General features: G+C 52.2%; 2 protein-coding genes across 2 annotated transcripts; one reads left to right on the forward strand and one right to left on the reverse strand.

Moving 5' to 3' along the window:
• Positions 1-563: 563 nt before the first annotated feature.
• On the reverse strand, positions 564-4,010 carry LOC133348318 (apelin receptor A-like). Its single transcript, XM_061561061.1, has one exon. The coding sequence runs from the start codon at positions 3,691-3,693 to the stop codon at positions 2,146-2,148; it is 1,548 nt and encodes a 515-aa protein (XP_061417045.1). The 5' UTR covers positions 3,694-4,010; the 3' UTR covers positions 564-2,145.
• Positions 4,011-14,280: 10,270 nt separating this feature from the next.
• LOC133348324 (chemerin-like receptor 2) lies at positions 14,281-15,988 on the forward strand. Its single transcript, XM_061561066.1, has one exon. It carries the CDS (start codon positions 14,443-14,445, stop codon positions 15,613-15,615), a length of 1,173 nt encoding a protein of 390 aa, XP_061417050.1. The 5' UTR covers positions 14,281-14,442; the 3' UTR covers positions 15,616-15,988.
• Positions 15,989-21,275: the final 5,287 nt, after the last annotated feature.

The following is a 21,275-nucleotide window of genomic DNA, read 5'->3' on the forward strand; positions in this document are numbered from 1 at the left end:
CGACGATTGTGTTGAAGTTTGTTGTTTTTATACTGACAACAACAAAAATAAGTGTCGATTTAAATTCTTCGATTGTTTGACTGAATTCTCACAAGTGTCGAAGATAATGGAGTTCAGTCGGAGAGACGTGTTCGTCGTCACGTGACACACTCGCTAATACGTTCTTCTTAGCGCCTCCGATTGTCTGCCACCACCGCTGCAGGTGAAGCAAGGCAGGTGAGCCCGGAACACGGGTGAGTGGGAAAGGTGAGTGGGGAAGGTGAGTGCTAAGGCTATGCGTGAGCAGCGTCCAGGTGAGTGAGGCGGGTGGAGCGGGTGGGGTGAGGAGTACAGGTGAGTGGGGTGGGTGGAGCAGGTGAGGTGAGGAGTACAGGTGAGTGGGGTGGGTGGAGCAGGTGAGGTGAGGAGTACAGGTGAGTGGGGTGGGTGGAGCAGGTGGGGTGAGGAGTACAGGTGAGTGGGGTGGGTAGAGCGGGTGGGGTGAGGAGTACAGGTGAGTGGGGTGGGTAGAGCGGGTGGGGTGAGGAGTACAGGTGAGTGGGGTGGGTGGAGCAGGTGGGGTGAGGAGTACAGGTGAGTGGGGAAGGTGAGTGCTAAGGCTATGCGTGAGCAGCGCCCAGGTGAGTGGGGTGGGTGGAGCAGGTTCAAGGTGTTCTCAAGTGATGAGCAGCGACGCTTTGTTTTGCACAGCAGTGGCACAACGAACCAACGTAACGACAACGTTTCTATGGGACAGTCTTTCCTAGCGTGTGGCAGTGCGCATGTGTGTCGGTGTATCTCAGTGCGCGTCTGTGTGTGTGTCTGTGCGTGTGGGGAGTGGGTAGCGCGTTACGAGACCGGCTAGCCGAGTTCGATTCCCGCTCACGGCAGGCACCGGTGACGATTATCTGAATCGGTCCTGGGCCTCAGCTAGGTCGATTCAGCCTCAAATGGGCAAGCTAGTACGGTGTGGAGTAAAATAAAATTAAAACATCAGCACTGGGTGCTGACCACCCGTCCCCTCGTGTGCCGTGTCGGTCTTAAGAGGTGCTTGCTAGCAGCACTTGCCCCAAAAATCTGTTCAAGGCTACTTGGGGAATCTTTGTCTTGTGTGCCAGTGTGTATCGTAAGCCTCGACCGGGTCACATAAAGCAGAGGCGGCCGCTTGGGGAGGACGTGGCGAGATATTTTTGCGATGGATTTTATTTATTTACAGAAGTTTATTCATTAAAATCACAATGCATTCCGAGAAATCCATGACCTCCTTCCCTTTCGCAGTGCCCGACTTTGGAATGTCCTTTTGACCAATCTTAATATTCCACTTTTACCTTCTCGAGCCACGGATTAAATCTGTCACGATTGCGATCGCTATAACTCGTGCATTTGTTTTTTTACGTTTATTTTTTAAGAACTATGCCATTGTGTATCCTGATTTACAGAAAGTTCTGGCTTGGGCGGCGTGTAAATGAACGCGGCCTGTCACATTCACTCCCGGCAAAGGACATCTGATTTTCTCCAGGATAAACACAGATACTCTGATTTCGATTTAAAGCTTTCGTGACTGCAGGGATTCATCTTCTTGGTTCTTTCGGTAAAGTCACGTAGAAGGGAAGTAATAAAATAATAAAAATAAAACATAAAATATACGCTCCAAGCTTGGTGGTGCTTCATTCTTCGCCTGAGGACGGCTGCTTGCGTTGTGGCCGAAACGTCGTGAGAATTGTTTTATTATGTTTTATTTTTATTATTTTATTACTTCCCTTCTACGTGACTTTACCGAAAGAACCAAGAAGACAGATACTCTGATTCTCTATCGCCACTGCAGACCGTCTTGCGCTGTGGTCACTCCTTGGAATTGAGTCGCTTAGCTCCACGGAGCCTTGGCAGCTGGGCAAAATAAAGCCTGGAGTCTGAAAAATCGATCCCGATTCCACACGAATAGCAATGCAAACTCAATAAGTCTTAATGCAAGCGGATATAAAGTCCGCTTTACGGCGGGAACGAAAGCACGACATTAAAAGTCAAAGCCGGTGGGTTCCCTTGACGCATCTCTCCTGGTCACAGTTCACCACCCCACCTGAGCCCGTGGTGGACATTCCACGTTACTACGACCGGGGCCGGGACATCCGAGCCGAGAGCGCGAAAGTTCACGTCCGTGGCATCGCGTTACTTATCGCCACGAACGGGCGACTCGTGCTGGAATCGAGTCGGACTTTTGCGCAAGTCCGACGTTTCGGTCTCCGTGTGCGCGCGCGCGCCCGGCGGCGCCAGGAAGCGGCCGCAGCACAAAGCGGCGGCGGCGTCGCTCGCGTTCGACTCCTTGGCGGCGGCGCCGCCGCACGCGTCGGGGGTGTCGGATCGGGACGAGGGCTCGTCGCGAGACGCCGTCGCGGCGCCGGATCCTCCCGCCGAGCTGACCTGCGCGGCCATGAGCGCCTCGAGGGTGGCGCAGCGCAGCACCCCCAGGCACGTGGACCTGAAGTGCGGGTCGAAGTAGGCGTAGAGGAAGGGGTTGAGGCAGCTGTTCACGTAGGCGAGGCTCACCGTGTAGGGCAGCCCCACGAAAATGAAACGCTCCAGGCCGCAGCGCGTGGGCAGCACGCCGAAGTGAACGAGCGCGTTCGTGACCTTCACCGCGTGGAAGGGCAGCCAGCAGACGGTGAAGGTGAGCACCAGGTTGAAGATGGTCCTCAGCAGCCGGCGACGCTTGTCGCTCTCCCTGCGCACGTGCGTGAAGTGGTTCTGGATCTTGGCCATGATGCACGCGTAGCAGTAGATCATCACCACCTCGGGCAGCACGAAGCTCGCCGACGTGTGGAAGAGGCCCGCCATGGCGTTCCACCAGTCGGGAGACATCTCCCCGTTGCTGCCCAGCGAGGAGTACTCCACCACGCACACCACTCGGCCGCCGCTCGCGCCGTAGCCGTCGTCGTCGTCGTAGCTGACGTCGTCGGCGTCGGCGGGATCTTCGGCGATGGTCTTGGTGGTGGCCAGCGCGGCCGTGAACAGCGCCATGAGCGACGAGAAAGTCCAGACGCCGGCGAGCAGAGCCTTGGTCACGCGCGCCGTGCGGAACGAGTGGGACCTCAGCGAGCAGACGACGGCCACGTAGCGGTCGAGGCTGAGGCAGGTGAGGCAGAAGATGCTCGCGTACATGTTGAGCATGGACACGCAGCTGCTGAGGGTGCAGAGGAAGCCCCCGAAGGGCCAGTGGTAGTCCAGGGCCGTGTAGGCGGCCCAGAGGGGCAGCGTGAGCACGAAGACAAGGTCGGCGGAGGCGAGGCTGGCGATGTAGAGATCCGTGTTGCGCTTGCGCGTCTTGAGGCGCGCGATGGTCCACACCACGAGGCCGTTGCCCACGAGGCCGCACACGAACACCAGCGAGTAGACGATGGGGATGAGCGTCGGCGTGACGTTCCACTCGCTGTAGTCGCACTCCGCGCCCGCGGTGTCGTAGCCGTAGTTGTAGTCGTAGGGGAAGCCGCTACTCGTGTGGTTGGAACTCCCGGACGCGGTACTCGTCTCGTTGAACGATGGTGATGACGATGGTGATGCCGATGGTGATATTGGTGCTGATGATGTTGGGGAGGTCGAGTGCAACTCCGGGTGTTGATATGCCACCGTGATGCTGCTGGCACTGCCGCTGCTGATGCTGCTGCCGCTGGTGATGCTGATGGTGACGGCGGTGACGAGGACGACCGAGACGATATCCATTTGTGTGTGCGGGGAGTGGGGGTCTCTAGCAAAGATGGGGCTCAGTTGGAGCGGCAGGGTCCGCTTGTACGACGAGAGCTGTGGCGTGGGGATGGGGGGGGGTCCGTGTCGCTCAAGTCGTCGCACAGCACTCGCCTCGGATGATGCTGCCGCTGCTGTTTATATCAACGTCCGTGTCGCCTTCGCAAGGTCCCCAGGGCACCTCGCATCTACGCACAACGCTCCAGGTGTTCAAGAAGGAGGGTCAGCGCCCCCCCCCCCCCCACAAAGCTCCCTTCCTCGATTCCCAGCGTGCAGCACCCAAACAGAGTGGGGTGGGTGGGTGGGTGGAGATCTCACAAAACACAACAACAGCAACACAACAGCAACGCAACAACACAGAACGACACAGCAAACCAACACAACAACAACACAACAACAAGAACACGACACCAGAACAACAACACAACAACAACAACAGAACAACAACAGCACCACAGCACGCGCGCTCACGAATGGACCGCGCGCATGAAACAAGAGGCGAGTTTGCGGGCAACTCAGATGAGGAGGAGGAGGACTACGGCGAAACGAAACGCTCGCCCTAATTTATTCCGCTGGGAATAGCGGCGGAGATGTGTGACTGTTATCGCGACTCATTGCATGGAGCCAGTGACCGCAGGCCCTATGAGTGAGATTACGGTCACGGGGTCGAGTGTTAGGGGTAGGGGTGGAGGAGATGGGGGGAGGGTTAAGCAGCATGAGTCGTGTTTGGAGTTTACGCTTTGGGGTTTGGAGGGGGGTTGATTGGTGGAGGGGATTATTATTTTTTTTTTAAACGATATTATTTGGAAATTCTAATATTGTTACGAAACCCCAACTGCCGCTACTGTTAACGTCACGAGCTCTTTGATGTGATGATGATGCTGCTGCTGCTGTTGTTAATGATGGTGGTGATGCGTTGACTAATTTATTTTACTGTAAATAGCCGTGCTGGTTTCGTGATAAGTCGTTGGTGGTGGTGGCGGCGAGTATTATTATTCACGTTAGCCTGCGGAAAAGTCAAGACTCACACATTATCTCGAGATTTATATATTTATATACGCATGTGAATTATGGCCTGTTGCCACCCTCTGCCACTCCACTGCTGGATGAAGGCCTCCCGCCACGGCGCGTCGGACTTGGTAGGTTGTTTTGGTCATACTTCACCATCGCCGGTCAGTTGGGGATCGGTGAAGGGGGCTCGCACGCAAGGAGAAGGCTCATCACATATCACTCGCCACGTGGCATTGACCGTTGCTCGGAATATAACTCCGGTAGAATATCGGCCTAACCTTGCACGCTGGCCATTCGTCCTGAGCAGTTGATCCCACCAAATGCGACTTATACCCATGTATACTATTGGTTCGACAGAGGCAGGCAATTTAAGACACTCGCCCACTGCTTTCATTACCGCGCCGGGAGAATTAAAACTATTAAACTTTTATTTAATTTTGCCAGGTAAGACCCCGCTGAGCTACGATGTAGATATTTTTCAGAAGCGACCCGGCTGTCACAAATGATAGCAGCTCAACGAAGTGGCTTCTTGTCACGTGGACATTTAAATTGTCACGTGGACATTTAAAGCAACAGCCAAATAATCTCTACGCGTGTTTCTAAACGTGAAGGGTATAACGACGCCACCACGGGGAGAGAGACAACGCAAACCCCAAATATACAACAGGCGTCAGGGTCGGGATCGAACCCACGACCTCCTGTATACCAGGTGAGGTCGTGAAAACCTACGCCACCGAACCAGCGACCTCTGCATTGAAAGTCCAGTGTGCTGACCATATCACCCACAGCAGCAGCATCATCCCCTCGTTGTGATACTGCAATGTAGGAGGAGGAGGCTTCGACTTGTTTGGGGCATAGGTCAAGGGGTCAATACATTAGGAGGTCAATACGGCCAATGTAATGAAGCACAGTCGTTACGCAGCACTACCTCGTGTATAAGGGAGTTGAGGTGCTACGTGGTCCAGGGTGTGGCACCACATCGGGGGACTGCAGGAATGCGTCTCTCGACTCACGGTACTGAACGTGGACACCAACAGCACCACTTGAGTGGACAAAGCCCTGGCCCTCCAGCTGTCGTGGGTGGCACGTGGAGTGTGATGAGCGGGCAGACACGTGGCTGTCAGCTCAGGGCAGTTAACGGAGTTAAGGGCAGATACAAGGGGTGAGAGGGAAGGTCAGGCAGTGAAGGGAGTTGTTGAAAGGCAGTTAAGGTCGTTCAGTGAGTTGAATGAAGGATAAAATGGGGTGCCACCAGTCCCTTACCTCTGTAGAGTGTTTTGCTTGGGCACAAATAGAAAGATCCCCCCATAGCCTTAACAGACTGTTGGGGCAAGTGCTGTTAGCGAGCACCTATAAAGGCCGGAACGGCACACGAGGGGGTGTGTGGCCAACACCACGCCCGGCCGTCTTTGTCACCCCAGTGGCGATGTTTACACATTTGAGGCTGAGTCGACCTAGGGGAGGAGCCTCAGGACTGGTTCAAATAATCGTCAGTGATGTTGGCCGTGAGCGGGAATCGAACTCGGTCGCCAGCTTCGTAGCGCAGCGTAGCGCTAACCACTACACCACCACTCCCACGCGTACAGACATACAGACATACACACACGCACGCGCACGACTTCACAAATGAAAGTCAGGACGTTTCATCTCAATTCCTTTCTCGTGGTCAGAAATTTAAACATTTTATATCGAACCATCGTGGTTTAATAAACAAAAGCCGCAACAGCCGTACGACTGCGATAGTATTTATATTTTTTTAAGAACTGGAATACGGTCAAACCCCTCTTGGCGACGGAAATTGCCTGCACGAAACCGAGTTTAGCAAATACCCGTTAAAGGTTTAATTAGCTCCGATGGCATCTAAAGTTACCTTTTGTCACCCAAAAAAACGTACTCGTCTAATATTTAAACGATGGATATTAAATACGTAAAAAATACTACCAATATTATAAACACATACTGTTGAAAGAAACGTGGTCAATCGATGCATTAATTAATATTGACTGTACCCACAACAGCCCGTCGTTAACCTGGGAATGTTCGGTAAGTGAACACTTTAGGCTCATACGGAAACACTACACTACTATACACTACACTATACACTACACTATACACTACACTATACACTACACACTACACTATACACTACACTATACACTACACTATTACACTATACACTACTATACACTACACTATGCACTACTATACACTCACTACACTATGCACCACTATACACTATACTATACACTACACTATACACTACACTATACACTACACTATACACTACTATACACTACACTATACACTACACTATACACTACTATACACTACACTATACACTACTATACACTACACTATACACTACACTATACACTACACTATACACTATACACTACACTATACACTACACTATACACTACTATACACTACACTATATACTACTATACACTACACTATACACTACACTATACACTACACTATACACTACTATACACTACACTATACACTACACTATACACTACACTATACACTACTATACACTACACTATACACTACTATACACTACACTATACACTACACTATACACTACACTATACACTACACTACACTATACACTACACTATACACTACAATACACTACACTATACACTACACTATACACTACACTATACACTACAATACACTACACTATACACTACACTATACACTACACTATACACTACACTATAAACTATACTACACATTGGGCTCTATTAAGACCCGTCGTTACGCCATTAGTCGTTAACAGGGGTGGTCGTGATGATGGGTTCTACAAAATGGCCTTAAAAGTAAAAATATATATCATTTGCAACGTTTCGGGCAATGGACCTTCTTTATCTGCGACGAAGCGAGCATGTGCCACGCAGAAGGGTCATCGCCCGAAACGACGCCTAGTCTGTAGTTTTCCTTTCCGAGGCGACACATCCAGAGTTCTCGTCGCCTTCAAAGTTGTGAGACTGCCGTTGTTGAGTGTGCCTGTGCACCAGTGCCAACGCAGCACCCAGCCGTGTGGCGATGGCAGTGGCAGGGCCTTTGGTGGACAGCAGGGAGCGGTGCAGCGATCGTCTCCAGCAACAGAACCACTCAATTGTATTTGCTGGCGAAACGTCGGACTTCAGATTGTAAATGTTGCGTCTTGGCTCTCCAACACAACGGTGTGGCTGGACTAGAGACAAATTGGCCACGTTCTGTTTACGTGACAACCCCTTACTAACTGGCTGTGTCGGGTGGTGGCGGGTTTAACGACACTTTTATATATTTATGCGATCGAACCCAAACAACCTGTACCTTGCATGATATTGGCCGTGTTATACAGCCACCCCTGTTGTGTTGTACTGTACGCCTATGTGCTGTCACCTACACAACCCCCCCCCCGCCCCCCCAGCTGTCCAGCCTGGTGAGGTATGGTCAGAATAACCCCCTCGACCCGCAGCAGGGCGTGCAGATGCCCTGCGGTCTATCCAGCAGCAGATTGGCCAAAAGGGGCCTGTTGGTGTACAGGCTGGTCCAGATGTCTTGTGACCCCCCCCCCCCCACCAATTAATTTACCCCGAATAATTTTCTTCGTCCTTTGCATACTCATTTCTGTTTTTAATAAACCGAGTATTTATTTTTATTTTAGAAAGTATTACGTTTTAGAGAATTTGATGGGGGGGGGGGGGGGTCTCAAGACATCTGGACCACACTACCCAGCGACGGGGGCCACGTGACGGACCCTGGCTCTGTCGTGAGTCCGCGTGCCCACCGCGACCTCACGTGACTCAGCGCGGACATTGCAGCTGCAGACTCGCCCAAGTGCATCGCGCAAACCACTGCGTCACGTCACACTCACCACGACATTGTTTGTACCAAATAATAAAATGAAAACAGTGCAGGCCATGAAATAATACGTTTCAAGCAACGCACGGAAACATGCGCAAAAAACAACCGGCCTTTTACGCGTTATTCTAACCACATCGGCATAAGAGACATTTCTAAGGGTGAGCTTAATACAAGGGGGCCCTTAAAAGAAGGCAGAAAGAGCGTCTTTAAAGTCGTTGCTGGTTAAGAAGTGGGTGAGATGGTGGGATGAGGGGTTGCGCCAAGGCCGTAGCCATAGTCAACATTGGGGGGGACCAAATCTTTCCAGGGGGTCTGGGGGTCCGCCCCCCCCCCCCAGAAAAAAATCTAAATTTGAAAACAAATTTCCTGCCTAAAATATTGAAAAATTCACTAACACATGGGATTGAATTTTTATTTTATTTTTTACAATAATGTCTAATAGTGTATTGTATTACATTGCTCTGTTTTTTTCTTTTTTACCTTTTCTTGTTTCATTGTATGTGATGGCAGAGATTAGGGATTTATAAAGTACAACCATAACCACAATCATATAAACAGAAATCTATTTTATAGCAATATATATTATTTAATTCCAGGTTTGGGTTGTGCACAGATTGTGTCAAACTGACTCCAATGATAACTGGCCCACACATCTCACAATCCTCAATGTGAAATTGCGGTTTCGTTTGCTAAGCGACACCCGATTTGTAAAGCACAAAGGGCGTGGGAGGGTGGAAATTTGTTGTAAGTTGTTAGTAACACAAATACTGGATCATAAAAAGCATCAACATCTTAGATTATATTCTTAGGTGTTTTCGGTAAAGTCACGTAGGTAAAACATCAAAATTAATAAAAATTATAAAATAAAAATAAAGATCACGACGTTTCGGAGGCAACACAAGTCTCCGTCATCAGGTGGGACAGTCACAGCCAGATCAGCTGCATCAAGTGAGGCAATGATTCAAGATGTAATCCCTTAAAAGCGAGTTGAGGGGGGAGGAGAGGGGGGGGAGGGGCTCATCAGAATGTGGTAGCCAATGAATGGAAAGTATCGGGAGAGAAGGGCCAACAAAAAGGTGGGCGACGGCGTGGAAGCTATTGTGCGCAAGCGACAAACTGCTGCCCACGGCAACGCATTGGGCAGAGAGGGGGAGGGGGGAGGTCTGATACACATGATAGAAAAGAAAAGAAAATGCGTATGTTTATACCAATGCTGGCTAAACAATGAAGAGATTACTGTTAAACACTGGGGAAGTTAACACTCGGTCAAGTAAAGTAAACTAGTGTCTGTCAGATAAGATGGTCAAAAAAGTGTAATTAAGTCTTTTTTGCGTGGTTAATAACATCTTTCCAATGATTACTAAGTTTGTACCCATCATCACGGTTGAAATTATGTCTGTGTTTGTATATTTGTATGGCTTCGTGTACAAACCTTTGATGGTAGCCAGGAGGTTTGCAGAGAACCTTGGTCTCGGAAAAGACAATTTCATGAGAGCCCACTGAGTTGTAGCAATGATCGGCAACGGCCGAAGAATTAGTTCTGCCGTGTTTCAGATCTGACTTGTGCTCGCGGACACGATCAGCAACATGGCGTTTCGTTTCTCCAATGTAGCAATCACCACAAATGCAACTCAATTTGTAGACTCCAGGATACTGTAAGTCAGGAACAGCATCCTTCACAGATGGAATCAGATCACGGATTTTATGCACTGTAGTGAATCGGACTTGGATCTTATGTTTGTTTAGAATTTTGGAGATCTTTTTGGTCACGCCTGCTATGAATGGTAACGTGATAGTTTTGGTCGGAGTTTCATGTGGCTGCTTCTGTGTGGTGGGAGAGACAGCTTGGCGGATAGTACGGTCAGAGTATCCGTTCATCCTGAGGGCCCGATGTACATGTCTTAATTCACCGGTCAGGTGGTGTTGGTCAGAAATGCCATGGGCTCTGTGGTATAGCGTTTTGATGAGAGAATTCTTTTGAGATGGGTGGTGGTGGGAATCCGGTTTCAAGTAGGAATCTGTGTGGGTGGCTTTCCTGTAGACAGAATGTCCCAAGGATCCGTCAGGCCTCCTCTCAAACAGAATATCCAAGAATGGTAGTTTACCGTCTTTCTCCACTTCCATGGTGAATCTGATGGATGGGTGTCTAGAATTGATGTGGTCCAAGAAGTGGTTCAGTGCTGGGAGGCCATGTGGCCAGATGACGAAAGTGTCGTCCACATACCTCTTCCACAAGGAAGGACGCAGGGTGGATGTCTGGATGGCGTCTGATTCAAACTTTTCCATGAACATGTTGGCTATAACTGGTGACAAGGGGGAGCCCATAGGGGTACCCTCATTCTGTTTGTAGAAGGTGCCATTCCAGGTAAAATAGGTGTTGGTGAGACAATGCCTAACCAGAGCAGGTACATCAGAATTCAATCCATGTTGGACTAAGTCCTCAATTATTGTTAGGGTGTCCGGTACTGGGACTTTGGTAAACAAAGATACTACATCAAAGCTGACGAGGATGTCATCAGGAGATAGTACCATGTCCTTAACCATAGAGACTAATTGGGTTGAGTTGAGTACTGCCGAAGAGGTCTTGCCTGTGAAGGGGAGCAGAGTGTCTGATAGAAAACGGGCTAGTTTGTACGTAGGAGAGTTTATCGTCGACACGATGGGTCGTAGCGGGGTGCCTTCCTTATGGATTTTGGGAAGACCATAGAGTCTGGGAGGTCTAGCCGCCGATGGTTTTAGAGAGGGACGTTTGCTTGGTTCGATTAGGGAAGTCGAACTCGTGATGATACTGTTGGTTTTCGTCGTTAGGCTTTTAGTAGGATCGTTTTTAATTTTGGAGTAACTCCCATCATTAAGAAGGTCCAGGATTTTGTTGTTGTATGATTCTTTATCCATGATGACCGTGGCATTGCCCTTGTCTGCCGAGAGGATGACTATATCATCTCTCATTTTTAGGTCCGCGAGTTCAGAGCGTTCGTTTTTGCTGATGTTACTAGTGGGTTTCTTAGCATTCTTAAGAATAGTAGCTATTTCAGCTCTTGCTACATCCGCATGGATGTGTCCTATGCCTTGATGCAGCTGATCTGGCTGTGACTGTCCCACCTGATGACGGAGACTTGTGTTGCCTCCGAAACGTCGTGATCTTTATTTTTATTTTATTATTTGTATTAATTTTGATGTTTTACCTACGTGACTTTACCGAAAACACCTAAGAATATGATTCCTTGCAGTCACGAAAGCTTCAAGTCTAGAATCTTAGATTATCATTCGTAAATAGTGGTCATCATTCCCCAATCAGCATTATCAATCATCACCGTAATAATCATCTACATCCTTCGGTTATTCCCTCTATTAAATACACTTTGCATTCTGGATTATTTAATGCCTATTCAATTAAAAAAGAAATCCTTCAATTATTTTGCGCCAATCATAATCTTTATCATCATCCTTTATTTATTATGAATCATCAGAAATGTTCTATTAATTCCCGAATAAAGATCACCATCTCTCATGATCCTGTGATGCAACAATCCACATCAGTTTTTTCAAGGATTCATTATTGATGTCTATATATTGAAGACGCTGCATTAACATCACTTTGTAATGTTTACGACCAAATAACACCGAAGTTCCAGCCACCTGGGTGCATCTTCAACATCATCAGCATCTTTCAAAGGACCGAGTGTCTTCATTAAGAGAACAGATACGCCTAGTCCCGATGTCACGATCATCATTATTACACGCTTTTATTTAACTCTGTTGTATCCTCAACTCTGTCTGTTGTCGTATCCTCAAATCTTGTAACTAAATTTTAACCCCCTTCCCGATGTCGTATCGACTGCAAACTTGGTATACGCATGTCATACTGGTGACACTACTATATTCTATCATTAAAAGTAAAATATATATTTTTAAGCAATCTTTTTGAAATCTTATGTTTCGGCTTGGGTCTAATTGTCCACGCTCAAACTAACGTTGGCTGTAAATCACTACAGTCCTTACGCTATGGCAAGCTTTGGGGCCACTTCCTGGAGTCGTGGAGATCTGCCATTACTCGTACGGTACAATTCATGAAAGTGTGTTTTTTAAAAAGTTTTTTTTATTACTTATTTTCTCGCAAGAACACGTTTGTTGTTACGCATCTATGTAAGTTTGTGCAATCGTAAATGCGCGCGGGCATCCGCTGCGGTGTCGGAGGCGGCTGGTGGAGGATGATGATAATTGTTGGTTCACTGGGTCATCTTGGGAAGTGGGGGACACGGGAGGAAGAGTCGCAGAGAGGAGAAATAAAAGGAGGGTCACGGTGATATCTGCCTTGAGTTGGAGCGAGAGTCGAGCAGAGAGTGAGAGAGACCAGAGAGAAATTACAGAAAGGTAAGTTTGCGTTACGTACACACCTACATAACAACATTCTTCTTGTAAAAGCGAGTCAATCCCAAGACTGGCCTCGGATTTCACTTGCGACTTGTGTTGTGGGCATCTTCATTGCTGTATCAGTGAGCAGTGGCACGGTGGCTTACGCGATGCACTATGAATCCAGCTACCTGAGTTCTATTCCAAACGCAGTAAACTATTATCACCATCATAGACTGAACTACATTCTATCACGAGACACAGATCCAGGCGTGTTTATTTTTGTTGTTGATGCAACAAACCACGGAGCAAGTCCGACTTCTCCGGGACTCGTCAGGACGGAATTCTTTGTTAAACACCTGCCGATGGTTTGCTTGGCTTTGTGGCACGAGTCATCGTGGTCACGAGAAGTTTACTGGTTACCCCGAACCCCGGCAAATCGATTAAACGAAGCGACGAAGCGTGGACACTCGATTTAAGATTTGACGAACATTAGATAAGTAGAAGCATCTATACTCTTAGGTTTTTACGGTAAAGTCACGTAGGTAAAAAATTAAAAATAAGTAATAAAAATAATAGAAATCATACTAGAAATAAAATAATAAATCACGACGTTTCGGAGGCAACACAAGTCTCCGTCATCAGGTGGGACCGTCACAGCTAAATGTATTATTTATTATTTATTTTTTCCTACGTGACTCTACCGAAAAAAACTTAAGAGTATGAATCCTTGCAGTCACGAAAGCTTCAAATCTAGAATTAGAATCATCTAGTGGCAGAACGTGGACGCGAGGAACTATGGCATACAGAATGCATGGGTGGCCTAAAGTCAGGACACGGGGTTATTTATTTTGACGCTGGCCTTAAAATGTTTTGATTGATTATATTCTTTAAGTTATTGCATCTTATTATTTAGATGTATTTTTCCTGTGGGGCCACCTCGAGTTACTGCTCTCCAGTATCCTGCGTGAAAAATTGCCTAAGGTTTGCCCAATCGTGGCTAGCTAATTCAGAAAGTTAATCAATATAATACATAATACAGTCATTCCCCCTTTAACACCGTAGATACGTTTTTGAACAGTGCCGGGTTAATAGAAATACACGTTGAGCGCAGCTATTTCCTCATAAGCAATGTAACAATATAGTTTGGCGATATACGGTGTACCCACACATCGTAAGGCGGGACATCATTGAGTGTACGCCGCCATGTGTCCGTTTCAATCCACGTACCAATTCCGCTCTGCTTAGAAACCGCGTTATAACGGCGCGCGTTCCGCGTTATAGCAGTAATTCCTGTACTTTCTGTACTGCCATGTCTAGTTTACAAATATTGACATAATCCAACCTTCAGGTCCAAGGTGATGAGTTACAGGTGTGCACCACCAAATGTATCTTAATATATCCCTTACATGATGACGACATTGGTGGCAAGGTGTTACATATGTCTTACGATTATTATGACGATCTCTCTCAGGAGTCTACAGCATCACTATTCCCATCAGAATGACCGCCACCACCCATCTACCCAGCTCCCTCTTCTCTCTGAAACCACAGTCCAACTGGAACTCCACTGCTTGGGATTCGCCGTTGATCACCAACAGCACGGAGGAGCCGTCAGAAATCTACAAACTCAAGTACGTGTATATAACCGTCTACACCATCATCTTCGTCCTGGGCAGCGTCGGCAACTTCTTGGTCATCTGGATCCTGGGCTTCAAGATGAAGCGCACGGTGGTGACCCTCTTCTTCCTGCACCTGTCCATCGCCGACTTCATCTTTATGCTGCAGATCCCAGTGGCCATTGCCCCCATCGCTATGGACTCGCACTGGGCGATGGGCACGGCCATGTGCAAGCTGATCTCGTTCGGTAACTTCGTGAACATGAACGCCAGCGTCTACTTCTTGACGCTCATCAGCCTCGACCGCTACGCCGCTCTGCTGCACCCCGTGTCCTCGCTGCCCCTGCGTCGCCTGCGCGTGGCCCGGTGGCTCTGCCTGGCCGTGTGGCTCCTCGCCCTGCTGCTGAGCCTCCCGTCTCTCATCTTCCGCGCGACGATTGAGGCCAGCGGCGCCATAATCTGCTACAATGGCTACGGTGACAGCTTCGAAGAGCAGACGTGGAACATCACGGCCGTGAACATCTGTCGGGTAGTCCTGGGCTTCGCCATTCCTTACGCCGTCATGATCTTCTGCTACTGTCGCATCGGGGCGAGGCTGCAGCACGTAGACAAGACGCGTCGCGGCAACTCGCTCAGAATCATCGTGGTCGTGGTCGTGGTCTTCGTCGTCTGCTGGGCGCCGTACCACGCCATCGGACTGCTGGAAGCCGCCTCCTTCATTAAGCACGATTTTGAGATGTTTGAGACGTCACAAAAAGCCATTCCTGTGGTGGCGGGTCTAATGTCCTTCAACAGCTGCATCAACCCGATCCTCTACGTGTTCAGCGGCTCGCATCTCAAAACCCAGTTCAGGCGCTCGCTCGTCGCTGCCATCGAGAACGCGTTCAGAGACCACGAGCCGTTGGATTCGGGGCAGGACAGCGGGAGTGGACTCAGGGCGCAGTCGCGGGATGTCATCAACCTCAGCATCAAGCTCAGCAGCAACACCAGTGGCAACCTGGAGGGCAGCCACGGTGACGTGGCGACCGTTGCCGTGGTGCATGAGGAGCAGGTGTAGGGGTGGCCACGGGGAGGAGGACGCGACACGCGCCCGTGGAGAGGAGGGAAGAGTGGGCGAGCGGTGCATGGGGTGGCGGAGTGGAGAGGCGGAGTGGGGGAAGAGTGGTAGGGCAGGGGACTGATGGAGCGAAGGTGAGAAGAGATGATAGGAGCGGACGAGAGAAAGCGGAGAGACGAGAAGAGAAACGCGTCTTCTGGGCCTGGCCGAGGTGGCTCCACTTGCTGAGGCTTGCTTCGCAGCAGCCGGCACCTGTCCAAAAGTGTTTCAGCCATCGCCGGATGATTGCCTGTGGTTCTTCTGAGCCCTGTGAAAAAAGACGAGAGATACCTAAGTGACAGCAACGATGAGGAGATTGTAGGCGAAGAGAGGGGAGCGGTGCTTGTTCTTGATGGCGCGTAATTATCTGCGAGCTTATCGCTTCATGAAGCAGTCCCCCTCCATAACCTCCTTCCATTCCCCATTCTCATCCCTCCCCTCGCCCCTCCACTCCTTCCCGTACCTCCCTCCATCGCAGTCACTCATTCCTCATCCCTTGCACGCCCCTGCTTTCCACAGCGTTATTTTATTACACAGTGTCTTTTTTTAACTATGTTACCTGTACCGCTTAAAATGTTCATTTATCCAGAGAGTAAAGATTGATTTATTATATATTTTAACAATGCTTTGCGATCATGTGTTAACCTAGCCCGACCTTTGTACCAAATGACCCGCGCATTGGAGGCAAATGAAACGTCACAACGGAGAGCTTCAGTGTTGCTTTGATTTGTTACGCGGATGAAGTTCCCGTTTCGCCAGTCGTGCGGCAATTTAACACGGGAGATCCGTGGCGCTGCGTCAACGCAGCGGCAACAACAAACACAAGAGACAACAACAATGACATTGCACAGAAAGAGTACAGCAGGGTCCTTAAGGAATGTTGCACGACTAACAAACACGATAACAATTTTTAACGGTTGTTAACGAATCACACGAGAATGTAAAAAATAAAATCTTCAAATATTTTTTTTTCATTCGCTCAAAATTCAAACGACCACAAAATTATCATGAGTTAAAATATATCTGTAAAAATTTACTAACATGAAAAAAATATCTGAGGTCTAAGCGAGGCGCTGGCGGGTTGGCCTCACCTCAGAGTCGGGGTGAATGTACAAGACGAGTGTGAGGGCGAGTGTTAGGGCGAGTGTGTGGGCGAGTGTGAGGGCGAGTGTGTGGGCGAGTGTGTGGGCGAGTGTGTGGGCGAGTGTTAGGGCGAGTGTTAGGGCGAGTGTGTGGGCGAGTGTTAGGGCGAGTGTGAGGGCGAGTGTGTGGGCGAGTGTGTGGGCGAGTGTTAGGGCGAGTGTGAGGGCGAGTGTGTGGGCGAGTGTTAGGGCGAGTGTGAGGGCGAGTGTGTGGGCGAGTGTGTGGGCGAGTGTTAGGGCGAGTGTGAGGGCGAGTGTGTGGGCGAGTGTTAGGGCGAGTGTTAGGGCGAGTGTGTGGGCGAGTGTTAGGGCGAGTGTGAGGGCGAGTGTGTGGGCGAGTGTGTGGGCGAGTGTTAGGGCGAGTGTTAGGGCGAGTGGTGTGGGCGAGTGTTAGGGCGAGTGTGAGGCGAGTGTGTGGGCGAGTTGTGGGAGTGTGTTGGGCGAGTGTGAGGGCGAGTGTGTGGGCGAGTGTTAGGGCGGCGTGTGAGGGCGAGTGTGTGGGCGTGTGTGGGCGAGTGTAGGGCGAGTGTTAGGGGCGATGTTGTGGCGAGTGTGTGGGCGAGTGTAGGGCGAGTGTGAGGGCGAGTGGGTGGGCGAGTGTGTGGGCGAGTGTAGGGCGAGTGTGAGGGCGAGTGTGTGGCGAGTGGGGGCGAGTGTTAGGACGAGTGTGTGGGCGGTGTGAGGGCGAGTGTGTGGGCGAGTGTGTGGAGTGTTGAGGGGAGTGTGAGGGCGAGTGTGTGGGCGAGTGTGTGGGCGAGTGTAGGGCGAGTGTGAGGCGAGTGTGTGGGCGAGTGTGTGGGCGAGTGTTAGGGAGAGTGGAGGCGAGTGTGTGGGCGAGTGTGTGGGCGAGTGTTAGGACGGTTGTGTGGGCGAGTGTGAGGGGCAGTGTGTGGGCGAGTGTGGGGCGAGTGTGTGGGGCGAGTGTGATGGGCGAGTGTGTAGGGCGAGTGTGAGGGCGAGTGTGTGGGCGAGTGTGTGGGCGAGTGTGTGGGCGAGTGTGTGGGCGAGTGGTGAGGGACGAGTGGTGTTGGCGAGTGTGGGGCGAGTGTGTAGGGCGAGTGTGAGGGCGAGTGTGAGGGCGAGTGTGTGGGCGAGTGTGATGGGCGAGTGTGAGGGCGAGTGTGTGGGCGTAGTGTGTGGCGAGTGTGTGGGCTAGTGTGAGGGCGAGTGGTGGGGCGAGTGTGAGGGCGAGTGTGTGGGCGAGTGTGAGGGGCGAGTGTGAGGGCGAGTGTGTGGGCGAGTGTGTGGGCGAGTGTTTAGGGCGAGTGTGAGGGCGAGTGTGTGGGCGAGTGTGTGGGCGAGGTGTTAGGGCGAGTGTGAGGGCGAGTGTGTGGGCGAGTGTGTGGGCGAGTGTTAGGACGAGTGTGTGGGCGAGTGTGAGGGCGAGTGTGTGGGCGAGTGTGTGGGCGAGTGTGAGGGCGAGTGTGTGGGCGAGTGTGTGGGCGAGTGTTAGGGCGAGTGTGAGGGCGAGTGTGTGGGCGAGTGTGTGGGCGAGTGTTAGGGCGAGTGTGAGGGCGAGTGTGTGGGCGAGTGTGTGGGCGAGTGTTAGGGCGAGTGTGTGGGCGAGTGTGAGGGCGAGTGTGTGGGCGAGTGTGTGGGCGAGTGTGAGGGCGAGTGTGTGGGCGAGTGTGAGGGCGAGTGTGTGGGCGAGTGTGTGGGCGAGTGTTAGGGCGAGTGTGAGGGCGAGTGTGTGGGGTGAGTGTGGGCGAGTGTTAGGGCGAGTGTGTGGGCGAGTGTGTGGGCGAGTGTTAGGGCGAGTGTGAGGGCGAGTGTGAGGGCGAGTGTGAGGGCGAGTGTGAGGGCGAGTGTGAGGGCGAGTGTGAGGGCGAGTGTGTGGGCGAGTGTCAGGGCGAGTGTGTGGGCGAGTGTGCGGGCGAGTGTGAGGGCGAGTGTGAGGGCGAGTGTTTGGGCGAGTGTGTGGGGCGAGTGTTAGGGCGAGTGTGGTGGGGCGAGTGTGGGCGAGTGTTAGGGCGAGTGTGTAGGGCGATGTGGAGGGCGAGTGTGAGGGCGAGTGTGTAGGGCGAGTGTGAGGGCGATGTGTGGGGCGAGTGTTAGGGCGAGTGTGTGGGCGAGTGTGAGGGCGAGTGTGAGGGCGAGTGGTGAGGGCGATTGTGTGGGCGAGTGTGAGGGCGAAGTTGTGAGGGCGAGTGTGTGGGCGAGTGTGAGGGCGAGTGTGTGGGCGAGTGTGTGGCGAGTGTGAGGGCGAGTGTGTGGGCGAGTGTGTGGGCGAGTGTTAGGGCGAGTGTGAGGGCGAGTGTGTAGGGCGAGTGTGGGGCGAGTGGGTGGGCGAGTGTGAGGGCGAGTGTGGAGGGCGAGTGTGTGGGCGAGTGTGTGGGCGAGTGTTAGGGCAAGAGTGTGAGGGCGAGTGTGTGGGCGAGTGTGTGGGCGAGTGTGTGAGGGCGAGTGTGTGGGCGAGTGTGAGGGCGAGTGTGTGGGCGAGTGTGTGGGGCGAGTGTTAGGGCGAGTGTGAGGGCGAGTTTGTGGGCGAGTGTGTGGGCGAGTGTTAGGGCGAGTGTGTGGGCGAGTGTGTGGCGAGTGTTAGGGCGAGTGTGAGGGCGAGTGTGAGGGCGAGTGTGAGGGCGAGTGTGAGGGCGAGTGTGAGGGCGAGTGTGAGGGCGAGTGTGTGGGCGAGTGTTAGGGCGAGTGTGTGGGCGAGTGTGAGGGCGAGTGTGAGGGCGAGTGTGAGGGCGAGTGTGTGGGCGAGTGTTAGGGCGAGTGTGTGGGCGAGTGTGTGGGGCGAGTGTTAGGGCGAGTGTGAGGGCGAGTGTGAGGGCGAGTGTGAGGGCGAGTGTGAGGGCGAGTGTGTGGGCGAGTGTTAGGGCGAGTGGTTGTGGGCGAGTGTGAGGGCGAGTGTTGAGGGCGAGTGTGAGGGCGAGTGTGTGGGCGAGTGTGAGGGCGAGTGTGAGGGCGAGTGTGTGGGCGAGTGTGAGGGCGAGTGTGTGGGCGAGTGTGTGGGCGAGTGTGAGGGCGAGTGTGAGGGCGAGTGTGAGGGCGAGTGTGTGGGCGAGTGTTAGGGCGAGTGTGTGGGCGAGTGTGAGGGCGAGTGTGAGGGCGAGTGTGAGGGCGAGTGTGTGGGCGAGTGTGAGGGCGAGTGTGAGGGCGAGTGTGAGGGCGAGTGTGTGGGCGAGTGTGAGGGCGAGTGTGTGGGCGAGTGTGTGGGCGAGTGTTAGGGCGAGTGTGAGGGCGAGTGTGTGGGCGAGTGTGTGGGCGAGTGTTAGGGCGAGTGTGAGGGCGAGTGTGTGGGCGAGTGTGTGGGCGAGTGTTAGGGCGAGTGTGAGGGCGAGTGTGTGGGCGAGTGTGTGGGCGAGTGTTAGGGCGAGTGTGTGGGCGGAGGCGAGTGTGTGGGCGAGTGTGTGGCGAGTGTGAGGGCGAGTGTGTGGGCGAGTGTGAGGGCGAGGTGTGGGCGAGTGTGAGGGCGAGTGGGGCGAGTGTGGGGCGAGTGTTAGGGCGAGTGTGAGGGCGAGTGTGTGGGCGAGTGTGTGGGCGAGTGTTAGGGCGAGTGTGTGGGCGAGTGTGTGGGCGAGTGTTAGGGCGAGTGTGAGGGCGAGTGTGAGGGCGAGTGTGAGGGCGAGTGTGAGGGCGAGTGTGAGGGCGAGTGTGTGGGCGAGTGTTAGGGCGAGTGTGTGGGCGAGTGTGAGGGCGAGTGTGAGGGCGAGTGTGAGGGCGAGTGTGAGGGCGAGTGTGTGGGCGAGTGTTAGGGCGAGTGTGTGGGCGAGTGTGTGGGCGAGTGTTAGGGCGAGTGTGAGGGCGAGTGTGAGGGCGAGTGTGAGGGCGAGTGTGAGGGCGAGTGTGAGGGCGAGTGTGAGGGCGAGTGTGTGGGCGAGTGTTAGGGCGAGTGTGTGGGCGAGTGTGAGGGCGAGTGTGAGGGGCGAGTGTGAGGGCGAGTGTGTGGGCGAGTGTGAGGGCGAGTGTGAGGGCGAGTGTGTGGGCGAGTGTGAGGGCGAGTGTGTGGGCGAGTGTGTGGGCGAGTGTGAGGGCGAGTGTGAGGGCGAGTGTGAGGGCGAGTGTGTGGGCGAGTGTTAGGGCGAGTGTGTGGGCGAGTGTGAGGGCGAGTGTGAGGGCGAGTGTGAGGGCGAGTGTGTGGGCGAGTGTGAGGGCGAGTGTGAGGGCGAGTGTGAGGGCGAGTGTGTGGGCGAGTGTGAGGGCGAGTGTGAGGGCGAGTGTGTGGGCGAGTGTGTGGGCGAGTGTGAGGGCGAGTGTGTGGGCGAGTGTGAGGGCGAGTGTGAGGGCGAGTGTGTGGGCGAGTGTGAGGGCGAGTGTGTGGGCGAGTGTGTGGGCGAGTGTGAGGGCGAGTGTGTGGGCGAGTGTGAGGGCGAGTGTGAGGGCGAGTGTGTGGGCGAGTGTGTGGGCGAGTGTGAGAGGTGCGCTGAATGGATATTCAGTTTAACACGCAGCAGGCTTTCGCGACGGATATCATCCATAATAGAGGTCTTTTGGGTTAGATTGCCTAAATATTGAAATGTGTCGTTAAAACCCGCC

The sequence above is a fragment of the Lethenteron reissneri genome, chromosome 27, assembly GCF_015708825.2.
Source record: "Lethenteron reissneri isolate LAM-NWPU_2019-01 chromosome 27, ASM1570882v1, whole genome shotgun sequence".
Classification (NCBI taxonomy): Eukaryota; Metazoa; Chordata; class Hyperoartia; order Petromyzontiformes; family Petromyzontidae; genus Lethenteron; species Lethenteron reissneri.